Genomic DNA, 14,625 nt, shown 5'->3' with positions numbered 1-14,625 from the left:
TGTAAACATCTCAGACAAGCTCACGTATTATGTGATACACTTATATACATGTTAGCCAGTGTATGTTACTACTTTATGTTGTATGCATCAGACATGTTTATGTCTGTATGAATGTCTGTGTGTGCATGCATACATGCAGTACTAAATACCTTCCATTATTCTTTCAATCGAAATCCCCATACTAAGCTTCATAGCAATTTCTTCCTTTGTACTTACTGGCAGTGGTACAAATCCAGCTTCATCTTCATCTGGGTTGTGATTGGAATGGGCTGAGATGAACTTGACTTCCATTTTACCCGAGCTAAACTTAGTAACATACATTCGAGAAATGCATGTTTTCCCCAGTTTTCTGCTTGGCTTTTGATGTGGCCGTTTTTTCTGAGTTTTGCGTGGCTGTTTGGATGCTTTGTAGTTTCCATCTCTGCAACATACATAATAGTAGTGTTCCTGTGCTACATCTAATGGCAATAATAGAGCTGAATATCTGAATGTAGTAAAATAACTTACCACTTATGCCATCATTTTCACTTATTGACATCACATAGGGCTGATGGTGTAGGATATAGTGTGCATTTGAGGTGGCCTCTTCTTTTTCTTTCCATGTTATAAATTCTTGATTGGTCTCAAACTCATGATGTTGCATCCCTACATATCATATATACACTTAATAGTTAAATATATAGATAATACAAACCAAAATTAATGTCATGGTGATATTCATTACAGTGGGATACCAATTCTGTCATTGTCCGATATTGAGCATCGCATTTGGGCATTCAAACCTACAAGCATGATGTTTTCCTTCTTCACCGTGGGCAGTTTCCTTGTGACTATTAAGGTTTGTGCTTCTTGTAAATTTCTGCAAACAGATGTTACATTGCAAATTCTTTACCACTGCAGGCTGAGGCTGGATGAAGAACAAAATCAACAAGATGTACTTGGTTACACCGTTACCATGAGACATAGTGCAAAATACAAAACAGACACTTTGTGATATCTTTTAAGGTGTTTGCTCTACAAGCCACATAGAAATCAGTATAGCAGATGTGGTTATCAGAGCTCCACCCCCCCCCCCATATACTGGTTATTTATACACGTATGTACCACTCTGCGTGGGCAGTTCAAAGGCACCGCCAGTGCCATAATTTGTATATTGCACTGCTGCAGACCGCAGCGAGTGCATTATAATTTATAACGCACTGGTTGCGGTTTTGTAGACCACAACGAGTGCATTATAAGTTATAATGCACCGACCACAGTGCAATATACAGATATTGCACTGGCTGCGGTTTTGTGCAGCATAGCACAAGTGCCGGTGGCGAAGACCACTACGACACCTCACCTAATAGGTGGAAGGACACTTCACAGATCACTCGAATTCTTTTATAGCCTGACATGTAAAGGTCGATTGTGGGCCATAACGTCACCAATACGTATAATGTTTTCAAGCAGCCAATGGCGATCGAAAAAGCCAATGCAGGTGGCCACAACTCTAGTCTACATACATAAATGTACTTATACACCTTACTAGTCTGGTGCCATCTTAACCCAGATTAAACTGTAGTCCACTTCGACAATGACTCAATAAAACAAATATATTCTAAATAATACTAACCTTTACGTTCGATTGTGGTAACCAGTTTTGTCATGCCACCAGATTCGAATTTAGCCAGTGTGAATAGTAAGAATTAGACTAGTATCGTTTAGTAGTTGGGTTTTGTTTACTTAAAACGTCTATTTAGCTACTTTTTTTCGCTCGAGGGAATCACTATGGCGATTAGTCTGGCGCTTAGTCTATATGGCGATTGAGTGATCACGCTGGCATGTTGAGCACTACATAATGAGAGTCGAACAGCGAATGCAGGTTAGTGATATAACCCATAGCGTACTAGCTTTCAATATCGCAGTACTACAGGGGGAACGTCATCGCAACGTCCGGCTTGGTTACCCACAATCGATGTTAGAAACCTGGCCTTTATAAGTGTTACAGCTGTCTTGTGCGACTCTCCCCACCTATTAGGTGAGTGGTACATAACAGTAATACAACGTGCACTCGTGCTCTGCCTGTATAAACACACTTGCCTTCGGGCCTAACGGCCCTCAGGCTCGTGCGTTTATATCAGGCAGAGCACTCGTGGCCGTTGTATAACTATATAATATATACATATATGTGTGCGTGTGTGTGTGTAATTTGATACAGGTTGGTGTGGATTATATAACTGAACCCCCAAATGTATAACAATTCTACTAACATTTCTCCAAATTGTATGTAATATAAACCACTTTAATAGAACAAATCTTACATAAAATAGCATTCTACAACATGGCAGTTAGAAATTGTGTCGTAAGAAATTCTCAATAACTTTGGTGTATGTAATCAAACCTATGTATAACTATGCCTTATATGTATTCATTTGTTAATGAAAAAAGGGCAGAAACAAGTAGGCCTTACACATGTGAATGATAAATAATTTTATTGTAGATACTACATATGTGTCACCATGTGCAACTACCTGTATATGAGCAAGCTTGCAACCTTAAAAATTGTTCTACTGTAATCTCATCAACTACACATTCTTTGTGGAAACCAAGGACAATGAATATCTCTAGAATAATATGTGAATATGCTTACTTTCACTTTGAGGTCATACTTCTGTTTTGAGGTCAAAACAGCTACTAATACATGCACATGAATACTACAGTGCAAATATACCAAAACATTGTCAAAGATGTTATGGTAAATGTGGCATATTTAGGTACATATAAGAAAGCATACCCATGCCTTCTCCAAGTTCACCTCGGATAGAATTCTCTTTAAGTAGTTATCTATGGCTGGATACAGGCTCACAATTTCATGCAGACTAAATAATTAAGAACTAATAAAGTATGCTATAATATTAGTATGCTATACAGTATAGTCTGACCAGAAACTGGTAACTTAGTGGTAAGAGGGATTATCCTAAGCAAAAGCTTACCTGAGTGTCACTTTCTTGGACCAGTTCATCTATACCCAGTTCAATAGGTAGTAACACACCTTTCAGCTGTTCTGTCAAGCTTACAGCATCTACACAACAATCACCACTCATCACGTCGACAAGCACAAACCATTCAAAAAATGCGCGAATATCACGTGACCAGGTTACCTTGGTTACAAGCGCCTGCTTCGCGTCGCATAACGGGATTTATATATAAATCACTTGCAAAGCCGTATAATATAATTTTTCACTCTGCATGGAGGCAACTATATTCTCTACTATTTTTTTGTTGGCCCGGTAGCTATACAGGCATTGCCTTTACTGGCAATTATACTGTTTGCCATGGGAATAATAATTATATACTGTTATAGTGTTTAAATCACCACCTCCTTTGCCCAAGCACAATGCTGCATCACAGCAAGTTTATCAGTAATACTGATATGACAGAATTCTAGATGCCAGCTGGGGATGGGGAAGAGGACGTAGGAGCTCACATTGTATTGGAAAGAAGTACAAAATGAACGAAACTCGAGGAAAAGGAGGAATGATGATGATGCAGAAGTAAACAATGAAGTGGATGAAGCAAGTGATGATGCTGCAGAAGCAAGTAAAGATGAAGTATCATGGATTCCTCAAGATTTAGAAGATGTTGCTAATGAAATTAATTTACAGGTAGAAATGGCTGGTAAGAACTATTACTCAATGTCAGTAATATCCATATGTTGCACTCTTCATAGGGATCACTGCTACAGGCTTGTCACCAAGCAATCATTGCTGCATGAGAGGCTTCCTGAAAGATGGTGTATGAGCTATGCAGAAATTTTGAGCTAAGATGCTTTGAAGTAGTGAGGCAGGAGTTTCACAAACCAATGTCAGTCTTACGTTTGCTGCTTGTGATGAGTGACCTTACCTGGCAAGTCTATGTTGCAGATAGCTTGGTACCATCAGATTGTGTGGTTTTACAAGATTTTCGTACAACACTTAGCAGAGAATTTGTGTCAAATGTGGTTAGTAGAATTTCCACTTCCAACAGATGTGTTGGACACTATGATGAAAAATTTATTGCTTTGAGTTATACCAGGGGAGGCAGGTTTTTATCGCACAGTGGTGAACTTGTAGCATTTTTAGATGAAGCATTATGTGTGGAGGTTGGTAGAAAGCAGTATATTGCAACTATCAGGCATGTAAAGTGCGAACTACTGATTAATGGTGATGTCAATGTATGTGTCCCATGCAATGGCTTTCGACCCACTCTACGGGCATTACTCTCTAACCACAACAAGCAGAAGTCCATTATATCTGTGCATACAAATTTGAGATTTCTGAAGACTACATCACGGAAGGATTTCTGTATACAATCTTTGCGAAAAGCTTTGCAATTCAAGAACAGGCAGTTTAGATGGCTGAGAATGAGGTTAAATACAATAGTGAAAAATGATGGTGTAGTTGTACCTGATGATCAGAGCAGATATAGAATAGGTTGTGGAGAGCCAACCAGCACTGGGAGACGATGAATTTAAGCAGATATTTTGGGAACAGCAGGTAAGATACAACTATAATGAACTAGCTATTACGTAACTTATGTATACTTACACTCATTGCATAATATAAGTGGCTACACTTATACATAATATATGTATAAGTATATCATAATTGCATGTTTATACGTTGGTGTTTGAATATTATGTTAACATCAAGCAGAAAATATCGAGAATCTGGCTTTATTTCTTTTCCATCACAACGAACTCTCAAAGATTATACCCATTGGACCAAGTTATGACCAGGTTTTAATGCTGAAATGTTCAACCATGTGATAAAAGGAAGCCAAGGTAGATGAAATGGAAGAATGGCAGAGGTTAGTTTATTATTTAAAGTACAGTAGTTTGAATTAAGTGCTGTGTGTACGCACAGGTTTGTGGTTTTAGTAACCGATGAAATGAAGATCAGGGCAGATTTAGTGTTCAGTAAATCAACTGGTTATATAACAGGGTTTGTTGATTATGGAGAAGGAACACTAGAACATCAATTTACAGAGTTGCAGCAACGTTGTAAACAGCAGAAGCTTGCTGACAGAGAAGTGGCTACTCACATGCTGACAGTGATGGTGAGAGGGATAACTTTCCACATGAACCTGCCAACTGCTCAATTTGCAACAACAGGTATAATTATATTTAATAGTGATTATATTATTTAATAATATGTTTACATCATTTTCTAGGTGTATTAGCAGAACAGATAATGCCCGTTGTTTGGAGGGCAATTAGGATGTTACAGCTTGCTGGCTTGACTGTAGTATCTGTAGTGGCAGATGGTGCTTCCAGTAACGGCAAATTTTTTTTGCTTGCACAAAATCTCCCAACATCAGAAATCAGGAGTAACTTACAAAGCACCAAACATTTGTAGACAAGGACATTATGTATACGTACCTGATGCCAGATGTACCCCATTTGTTGAAAACTGTTTGAAACGCTAGGTACAATTCACAAGCAAACAGAACTCGGAAGTTGATTGTAAGTTAATTAATTGTTTATGTTAGACAAAAAGTTTACATGTATCCATTAGAATAATGGACATGAGATTAAGTGGCCACATCTAGTAGAATTGTACAACAAGGCGGTTGCTGATAGTGGTCTATATATAGGAAACAAGCTTGCTCGTGAGCATGTATACCTGACATCCTATTCACGTATGAATGTACGACTGGTAGCTCAGGTTAATATAATGTATGCTTGTATGCATTCAATAGCTGTGGATTATTTTGTTAGGTGTTGAGTAGTTCTGTTGCTAATGGTTTTGAGACCATGAGGACCCTAAAGCAGTCTACTACAGATACCACTGAAACTGAAAAGTTTTGTTGAATGTTTGACAAATTCTTTGATATTTTTAACACACACTCATTAGATGAGTACATGATAAAGAAAAAGCCTAACCTTCGCCCATTTTATAAAGGTGATAATGAGAGGCTTAGGGTAATAACTTATGGATAATTAAGCATGAAATTACCTGTATACAATCTTCATGCTTTAGTGGTTAGAGGAGGCTTTACTGAAAAATTTGGAGGACTGACAAAAGTGGGTAGACAACAATTCTGAAAATCCAGATAATGCGAAAAGGTACTGTGTGCTACCAGATCAAACTGTTGAAGGGATGAAGATCTGTGGTATGCACGCATGTTTACCCTTTTTACACATTTATTGTATTTGTTCACAGTTCACTCACTGAATGATTTAGTTCCATTTCTGTTAAGTCATGAAGGGATAGAATACATCTTGACTGAACAATTTAACCAAGATTCCCTAAAAGGATTTTTTGGACAACAGAGATTACGAGGATGCTGTAATGATAACCCTTCTGTGAATCAGTTTTTAGAGAACACTCAGGCTATAGTTGTTCAAAAATCATTGGCTTATGGTGGAAGTAGCAACATAGCTAAGAAGAGAAAGAGTACAGTTTCATTGTCTCCGCTATCCAGACCATTGCCAAAGTGGAGAAGCACAAAACTAATATTATAGTGAATTTATATACTTGTTATGACTCTACCATGTATGAACTATATGCAATAATCATAGTGTATGTCACGTTACTATGACATGTATTTATAAATTCAGTAGTATCTGTTTAATAAACTTAATTAATTTTACTAGTGTAATTCTTTACATATACCTTTTGTCCCTTTAATTTTCTTTTTTGTAGCAGCCTTGTACTGTTCCAATAGTTTACTTGCAACTGAAAAGCCTCTAATAGTGAACCACTCCTGTACAGTTTCTCGTAACAATGTAACTGACAAATTGTCTTCTGACAAATCAGTTGCTAGCTCCCACAAAACAACACATTCTCATCTCCTGTAACTTCACACATCACTTTCTCTTTTGCTTCACCTACCTCCAGCAATTTGTAGGTAATTATCTCCATGACCACAAAGAATCTGTACGTATCATCTGATACATGCTGCAGTGCTCCTCAGTCATTAGCAATGGTCCAAGTCTTCACATAGTCTAAGTATGAGTCTGTAGTTTGTGGTGTATCTTCAATAGTATTGTGGCCAACCATATTTAACAGAGCACCTATAATAACTGGGGATTGACTACTTGAGTCTTGTCTGTGTTTCTTCATGAGTTTATGGACAACATATCCTGCTGCATAGTAAATGGCATTCTCTTCTATAACAGTCAACTGACAGCCTGGCTCAAGATTTACTCCTGGATCACCAGCACCCTGCACATCAGTGCCTTTTACATCAAAGAGTCTTTCCGTAATCATCTATAGCATACAACAACTAGTACCTGCATGGTGCCATACAACCGATCATTTCCCTAATACATTGGAACCTCAGTTATCCAAACCTTTGAGACCAGGGATGGTCCATAAGTCTGAAAATCCCGTATCTCTGAAATTTAAGCATAAATCTTAAAATAGAAATATTAGTATTTTCAAATACCCTAATAGAACAGTCACTTCTCTAATAGAGCAGTCATTTCCGTGGTTCGGTTAACCAAGAATCCGGATAACTGAGGTTCCACTGTACTACATTATATACAACAATACCAGCTACTCAGTAAAAGGTTTTCAGTGGTCACAAGCAATGATTTAAGTGTTTAACAGAAAGTGCATGGCATTTGAAACCCATTCATTTATAAAAATATAAAACAAGTACAAGAATATGGCCAATACTTATCCATTACTTGCTTCCCATCACCCGCCTACATGCCACTTTCCCTTATGCATTGGTTACTGTAATTAAGATTTATTATTTTGTGTTAAACATCAATATACTCTAATAGAGCAGCCAGCAATTATAAAACTCAGCTATCCATAACCATTATTTTAGGCCACCAATGTTATTGTAGATTCCTTATTTCCTGTCACCCACCTACATGGTAATGTTAGAGCCACATGCAAATCTATTATTGCATTTGACAGTCACATGACCTAAACATTAATACTGAGAGTTCAGATGTGTGGTCATGTCATTAGGATGAAGACTAGGTAATTGGACTCTCATGATCTTTTTTTTGCTGTTATTTAGTGCATGGCATCCGGGAAAATACTAGCAGTGAATCTCTTCAAGTACCTCACTATTACTATTATCTTATTCAAGTACCTCCTTCATTATTAAACTGAATGCTTTCAAGGGAAGCAAGGAATCTTAATATTATGTCAGGTTGGAGTACCTGCCACAAGATGCAGTCATTACAGCTACCAGTCCTCTCCTCTCCCAAATCTCTCAGTAGCACAGGCAGTCATTCTGCTTGGTATAAGTAAAGAGTTCCACAAGCTTTTGACTTTCCTTGCTCCTTCTTCTTTTCCTGCTCAATATCTTTGTACACTCTATAAAATGTCTCATTAAATTTTACATCATCCAGCCCAGCACAGAGAACTTCAGTAGTCTCTTTTAACAGCTTGCAGCGACGCGACGATATCTTCAGTTCTTCTGAATTGTATATATCTCTTAAAATAGCTTTATGCAACTTTTCGTTGGTTCCCGAACTGTAGTGGCAGGCACCTGGACAACAGCCGCCATTTTACCAAGAGGTGCGAAACTAGGGTGGGACAAGTGGCGCTTATTAGTTTCATATCCAGGGAGAGTGTATTATCTATAACCAAACTGCTTGTTCAGGGACAATAATAGAAATAAGCGCCTCTAAATTTATTGTTATTGTTATTTACTGTGCACTGAGTATAAAATACAGATAATTATACATAAATGAGTTAAGGGAAGAGGTGCAAGGATAATTCATCTTTAAATTGATAATATCATCCAGTACGACTAGAAAATCGAGCAGAGAATGTGACAATTTGGTAGAATTCTTAAAGTGGGAGGTCGAAATAAAAAATTAAATATCCAGGGAGATCCACTGTCTCCCCTTTTGTTTAACCTAGCTATCAATCCATTGTTTGTTTTCCTTTCAAAGTCAGAACATTGTGGGTACTCTGCTCAGTTATTTACTCCCCATTCTACTGATTTACCTCCACCTGGTGTACCTATTTATGTTTTTTGGTCTGATTCTTCTACAGACTCTCCTGCTGGTTGGTACAGAGCTAATGTCACCTCCTATCATTTTGATGGTTCCTGTAGTTTACATTATGACAACGGTGATATAGAGCCATCAGTGGGTTCACATACTGTTGAGTGGTGTTTTGCTGGTCGTTATCATAAGAACTTTCAAGTCGATAAACCGATTAACACCCAACCTTCAGCTTCTGTTAGGGCAGCTTCTGCTGAACCAAAGACTTGTTCTTCCAAAGTCCTCAAAGCAAAAGGTTTTGCTTATGATTTTACTGTCATTTCTAGTAAAGTTGACTCTCATCAACAAGCTCTTACTTTTTAGTGCTGAAAACTGCTGACATCTGCTTTGAGTTTCAACCTCCCAAATGCGTATCCCTTCATTTTAATGGCCATCGTGTTGTGCCCACTAGAGAGTTCTCAATGTCTACTGGTCATACTATCAATATCTGTAACTGTATGAAATTTCTAGGCAAGACAATTGGTATTTCTCCCACTGCTACCTCGAAGCTGGCCTCTGACAACATCAAATAGCAAATCTTATTGTATCTCCAGCATATTGACAACTGTTATATTAGAGGGGAATATAAAGTATGGATCCTTAAAAACTTTGTTACATCTGTAATTCACTTTCATATTGCTGTGGAGAGGCTTACAATGTCATCCATTCAATCTGCTCAATCATCTGTGCTGAGGTTTGTGAAACAGTGGCTATATTTACCTTCTAATTGCACTCCAGGAACTGTTTTTTATCCTGATGTTTTAGACCTTCCTTTTTTGTCTCATCTCAAGGAATCTGCTAAGCTATCTTATATCCTGGCTGTTGAACGCTCTGTTGACCCAATTATTGTTAAATTGCGGCATTCTCTCTTGTCTAATGACTTTCAGGATGCACCAGATGTTGTTTTTGATGCTCTTTCGGCTGCTAAATCTTCAGTTTCTAACATCCATTCCTCTACTTTTAAAAGCAAGGCTCGTACCATTTTATGGTCCTCTCATGTTTGCTATTGGAATTCCACTCTTGAACCAATGACTGTACAGAATAAATTCCTGGATATAGTTGCCCTAGAACAAAATGGAAAAGTTGGTGAAAAGTCCTACGGTGTATCAAGTTCACTGCCGAAACATGTTTTGGTGACCGAAAGATTGGTCTGAAAAGTCCAACGATATTATTTGTCCCTTGTGGAAGAGTTTAATGTATGGTTTACCTGAAAAGCAACTTTCTTTCTTATTGCGTACCAGTTGTGTGACACCTTACCAACACCTATGAATCTGGCTCGCTGGAATATAATCATTAGTCCAGTTTGTACCCTTTGTCACAGTACTCAACCAACAACTAACCATATTTTAACTGGTTGTTCCGTTGCACTTGATTAAGGCAGATACACTTGGCATCATGACTCTGTTCTGCAGATTCTTGTTTGCAACTTTAAGAAGGATTTACCACAATGTTGTAAGATTTATGCAGATCTTCCTGGCTACCAGGCAAGTGTTAGTCCTCCAAGTACTATTCCATCTACTTTAAGCAGACCTGATCTCATGGTAGTTTCCACAGATTCCATCGCATTATTAGAACTCTCTGTAGTTACTAATACTGAACATCACCTTTTAGCTGCAAGGAACCGTAAAGAAGATCGTTATGGTTCATTACTGACTGACCTTCAACAGGCTGGATTTTCAGTTTATCTTGTGGCAATTGAGATTGGCTGTTACTATTATGAAAGTTGACAATATAGGCTTCAGTCTTTTAATGTGATAATTGAGATATTACCAAAAATCATACCACTATTTTTAGCTCATTTCAATCAAACAATACTCTACCAGTGAGGTGAGGCTGGTTCGTAATATGTGACCAAATTTTGGAAACTCACCCATATGGGTGCATTTGACACCTAGAATATTCAATGATCAAACCACAAACTTTATAGTGCAAATCTACTTGTTGATGGATTACGGCCATTCTCAATACCTTGAATTACAAGAAAATTCTTGAAATATTTTCAAAACTGTTCCCTGCTCTTATTACTATTAGCAACCCAATAAACATGAAATTTCTAATTATTTCACGCGTGCCCATATATTTCCAAAATTCAGTCACATATGTAGATCGATTGCCAACAAATGCAGAATTGCTTAATGAACTGAATAGCTATCTGCAAAAGAGGTCTTATTAGAATTATTCATGCAGGGAATTACGAATGTATAAAATATTTTTAGCAGCTCCACTTAACTAAAATTGCTGTTGTTAATGATGAAAGATGCATGAAGTACACTTCAGAATTGTCTTCAAGTTAGTTGAATGAATGCACTGCAGAACCATGCATGGTCTTTATATGGCTGATCTTCATAAACTTACAACTTACATTTCCTGAAACATTAGAGTATTAATGCATGGTCCAGCTGATTTATGGAAAGTACAATTTCGGATTAATTACATTGGATGGATTGTAAAACAAATTTCCACTCCACATCCTTCCCAGTTAATACTGTATACCTTCAGCAGTGATATTATTGTATATGAAGTGTAGCCCTCCACTGCCTTTACAATAGATAGTAGAATTGTAGTACCCAGTGATTAGAACATTATCCATCTGTTACAGTGTTAGCTACAGATGAAAACAGTTCAACATCAGTTGCTATGGTAATGACAGAATCATCAGCGGAATTAGACAAGATATCCTCAATTGACTGAATAGTATAGTCAACTGGGAGTGCACTTCTTTGTATTCATTGTTTAATTGAATCTCTTTTGACAATTCTATGATTACTGATGAAATCCTTGTTTGTATGTAGATATCCTTGTCTGACTTGCTGTAGTTTGCCGCAAGTTGACTGATATCAGAATATCTGCTATTGTTATTATTATTAACACTGACCAGCACTGAAGGTCTGACAGCAATGTGTGCTGCAGCCTTAGCCTAATTTCAAGGACTTAGACTTAATGACTTGACTTAGTGATCAATATAGTGTAACAGAAAAGGGACCAAAGTAAGGCAAAAAAAAGTAAGTAACAGGGGCGGATCTAGGATTTATAAAAGGGGGGGCTAACTCAAGGTACTAATCTCTTGGGTAGAGGTGTGTGAAGCACACTTCCCAGCATGCGAAGCATGCTGGAACTAGGGGGGACTGGGGGCATGCCCCCCAGGAAAATTTTGAAAAATAGATGCTAAAATACTGCAATTTGGAGACATTTCCACATAAAATTCATAATATTTTCTATATTTTATATACATGGCTCTTTGAAGCATTTTGCTAATGGAAAAGTTTGGGTAGGTACAGGCAACCAAGTACACGATTCACCCCTCTCACAATTGCACAACACTGAATAGGTGCATGTTAGAATAAGAATGTTGAAAGTGGAAAATTTTGAAATTTGAACAATACAAGATTGAATCTGAGAGCATTTTCAATGGAAATTGTGTACCTGAATTAAGTATTGCCATAGATATTAACTACACAAGTAGATGAATGAAGCCCTTTAAACAGACCAATGCACTTCATTGTATGTATAGGTGCAGGCAGATTTGGAAAAATTCCATAACAGAATCAACTACATGTTTCCAGTGAATGTTCTATTAGAGTAGTTAGCTGACTGCTCTATTAGAGTATCTCGATCTTGTACACCTCCAATGCTGATCCGGGTCCTTGTTGCATAAACTTTAGCATAAATCCACTGATAATACCTTGGAAAGATGTTTATAAGGTGGTTTTATGAATATTTGTATTATTAGTGATCATATAATTATGCTAAAACAAAATTTCATTATAATACTCAGCATATTGATCAAGTAAAGCCTAAATATGAAGGGGGGGGGGCTTCAGCCCCCAAAGCCCCCCCCCCCTGGATCCGCCCCTGAGTAAGTATTGTTCTTAAAGGCATGCATCTTATAACCATACATTCAAATCATTTGTTAGCTCATACTGACATAATGTAGTAGAACAACTAAACTTGATAGCACAAAAGCAGAACCTCAAACCGTATAGCTGCATCACATGAAACCATTACTTATCGTTAGCTAACTCCACACAGAAAGTACTCCAATAAACCAAACAAGACTACTTGACATCATTCTACATAGTGTTTTGGTGCTACTTTTAAGGCTACTTTCTAATGTCCACATCAAAACATTCAGTTTGTTTTGTCGTGTATACAGAAACTTTGGTGTAGTAAATCTACAGACTTAGTAAGACCTGTATAGGCTCACTATACACATGGCAACTTATTTCTGAAGGATGCATACTCTACTGATGGTATGCATTAGAAAGCTTGCACGCAATGGTTGACTTTTTCATTATAAGCTTTCAGTAATTACACAGATTAGGAGGATCAGGCTTGCTATAACACAACTGTCACAACATATTGTGCACTATATGTAGTGTTGATAGTTTTAAGTTGGTAGCATTCAAGGGCAGATTTAATTTAGGGGGTGCTTGAGGTGTTGAAGCACCACCTTCAAAATTGTATGTGAAAGCTAGGAAGCTTCTAGAAGTTGCAGTATAGATGCAATTGTATCTTATACATATAAGCATGGGCAATGACAAGATGGAAAGAGAAAGGTGAATGGCTAATCTTTTCAAGAGGGGCTCAAATAATTATACTTTTAGTGTGTGCATGTATTTTTCGTTGTATAGCTAGCCACTTACATAATGCAATTTACTCAACCATGGGTGATACTATAATTATTATTATTGTTAAAGTATATATATACATGTAACTAGGTTACTCAGGTAATCCTAAGGCTGCAGCACAAATAGCTGTCAGACCTTCAGTGCTGGTCACCGTAAAGTGTTAGTACTAATACTGATAAATACGGTGACTGACAATCATTATTAACCCTAATTTTTTTTATTTATTGGATGCACAATGGACATGCATGCATGATTGTTAATCAGATAAAGGTGTACACCAGGGGTGGATCCAGTAATTTTAGAAGTTGCCGTCTGGTGGGTCTAGCTGTATTAAAATTGAAGACCAAAAAAAAGAAAGAAAGAAAGAAAGGTAACTAACTATACCTGCAGCTGCTAACAATAACTGCCATACATCTCTCCACCAACTATATCTCCTCATTTATAACTACATACATAGCTTGCTACACTGCTCCTCTGAAGAATATTGTGACTGCTTAGATTAGAGTATCTCAAATTAGAGGCTCTTCTAAAAAGGGGATTCTATGGAACCCTTTGAACCCCCTCCCCCCTTTTGCCTTAAATCTGGGGGTTGAGTCTGATAACAATAATTTTCACCAGAATTTTTAATTTTATTATAGGACTTGATTGATATTATAGGGTGCTCATGCTTGCTTCTGCTGGTATAGAACAGAACAGCTAGGATAAAGAGTTAATAGGTGGAGCTATGTGAAGTTTGAAGTTTACAAAAAAATTAATGTGGATGCCATTCTGGGGAGTCTGGTGGCATGCCCTCCAGAAAAATTTCAGGCTGTAAAATTTAATATACTCTAATATAGCTACGATTGACTATTTTGTATGGTGTTGGTAGCTGCAACAAAACAAAAAATTTAATTACTTCAAAACGTTAATACAAAAATGTGACTGCTCTATTAAAGTAGTTGACTGCTCTGTTAGAATATTATCCTTTCAAAATCAATAATCATTTCAATTGCGCATGCTTGACTATACTTGACCAGT

At 37.4% G+C, this 14,625-nt stretch overlaps 1 protein-coding gene across 1 annotated transcript; it reads left to right on the top strand.

Annotated features, from left to right (window-relative positions):
* Positions 1-3,375: 3,375 nt before the first annotated feature.
* LOC136254228 (uncharacterized) lies at positions 3,376-6,527 on the top strand. Its single transcript, XM_066046891.1, has 9 exons — positions 3,376-3,660; positions 3,713-4,517; positions 4,730-4,830; positions 4,887-5,134; positions 5,194-5,485; positions 5,538-5,687; positions 5,741-5,944; positions 6,003-6,135; positions 6,186-6,527. The coding sequence occupies exons 3-5, from the start codon at positions 4,814-4,816 to the stop codon at positions 5,376-5,378; spliced, it is 450 nt and encodes a 149-aa protein (XP_065902963.1). The 5' UTR covers positions 3,376-3,660; positions 3,713-4,517; positions 4,730-4,813; the 3' UTR covers positions 5,379-5,485; positions 5,538-5,687; positions 5,741-5,944; positions 6,003-6,135; positions 6,186-6,527.
* Positions 6,528-14,625: the final 8,098 nt, after the last annotated feature.

The sequence above is a fragment of the Dysidea avara genome, chromosome 4, assembly GCF_963678975.1.
Source record: "Dysidea avara chromosome 4, odDysAvar1.4, whole genome shotgun sequence".
Taxonomy (NCBI): domain Eukaryota; kingdom Metazoa; phylum Porifera; class Demospongiae; order Dictyoceratida; family Dysideidae; genus Dysidea; species Dysidea avara.
This window is presented reverse-complemented; position numbering and strand designations above follow the sequence as displayed.

Excerpts from the sequence above, each read along its gene's own strand:
- LOC136254228 (XM_066046891.1), top strand. Across the intron at positions 5,135-5,193 it reads TGCTCAATTTGCAACAACAG|GTGTATTAGCAGAACAGATA; the intron begins GTATAATTATAT and ends ATCATTTTCTAG.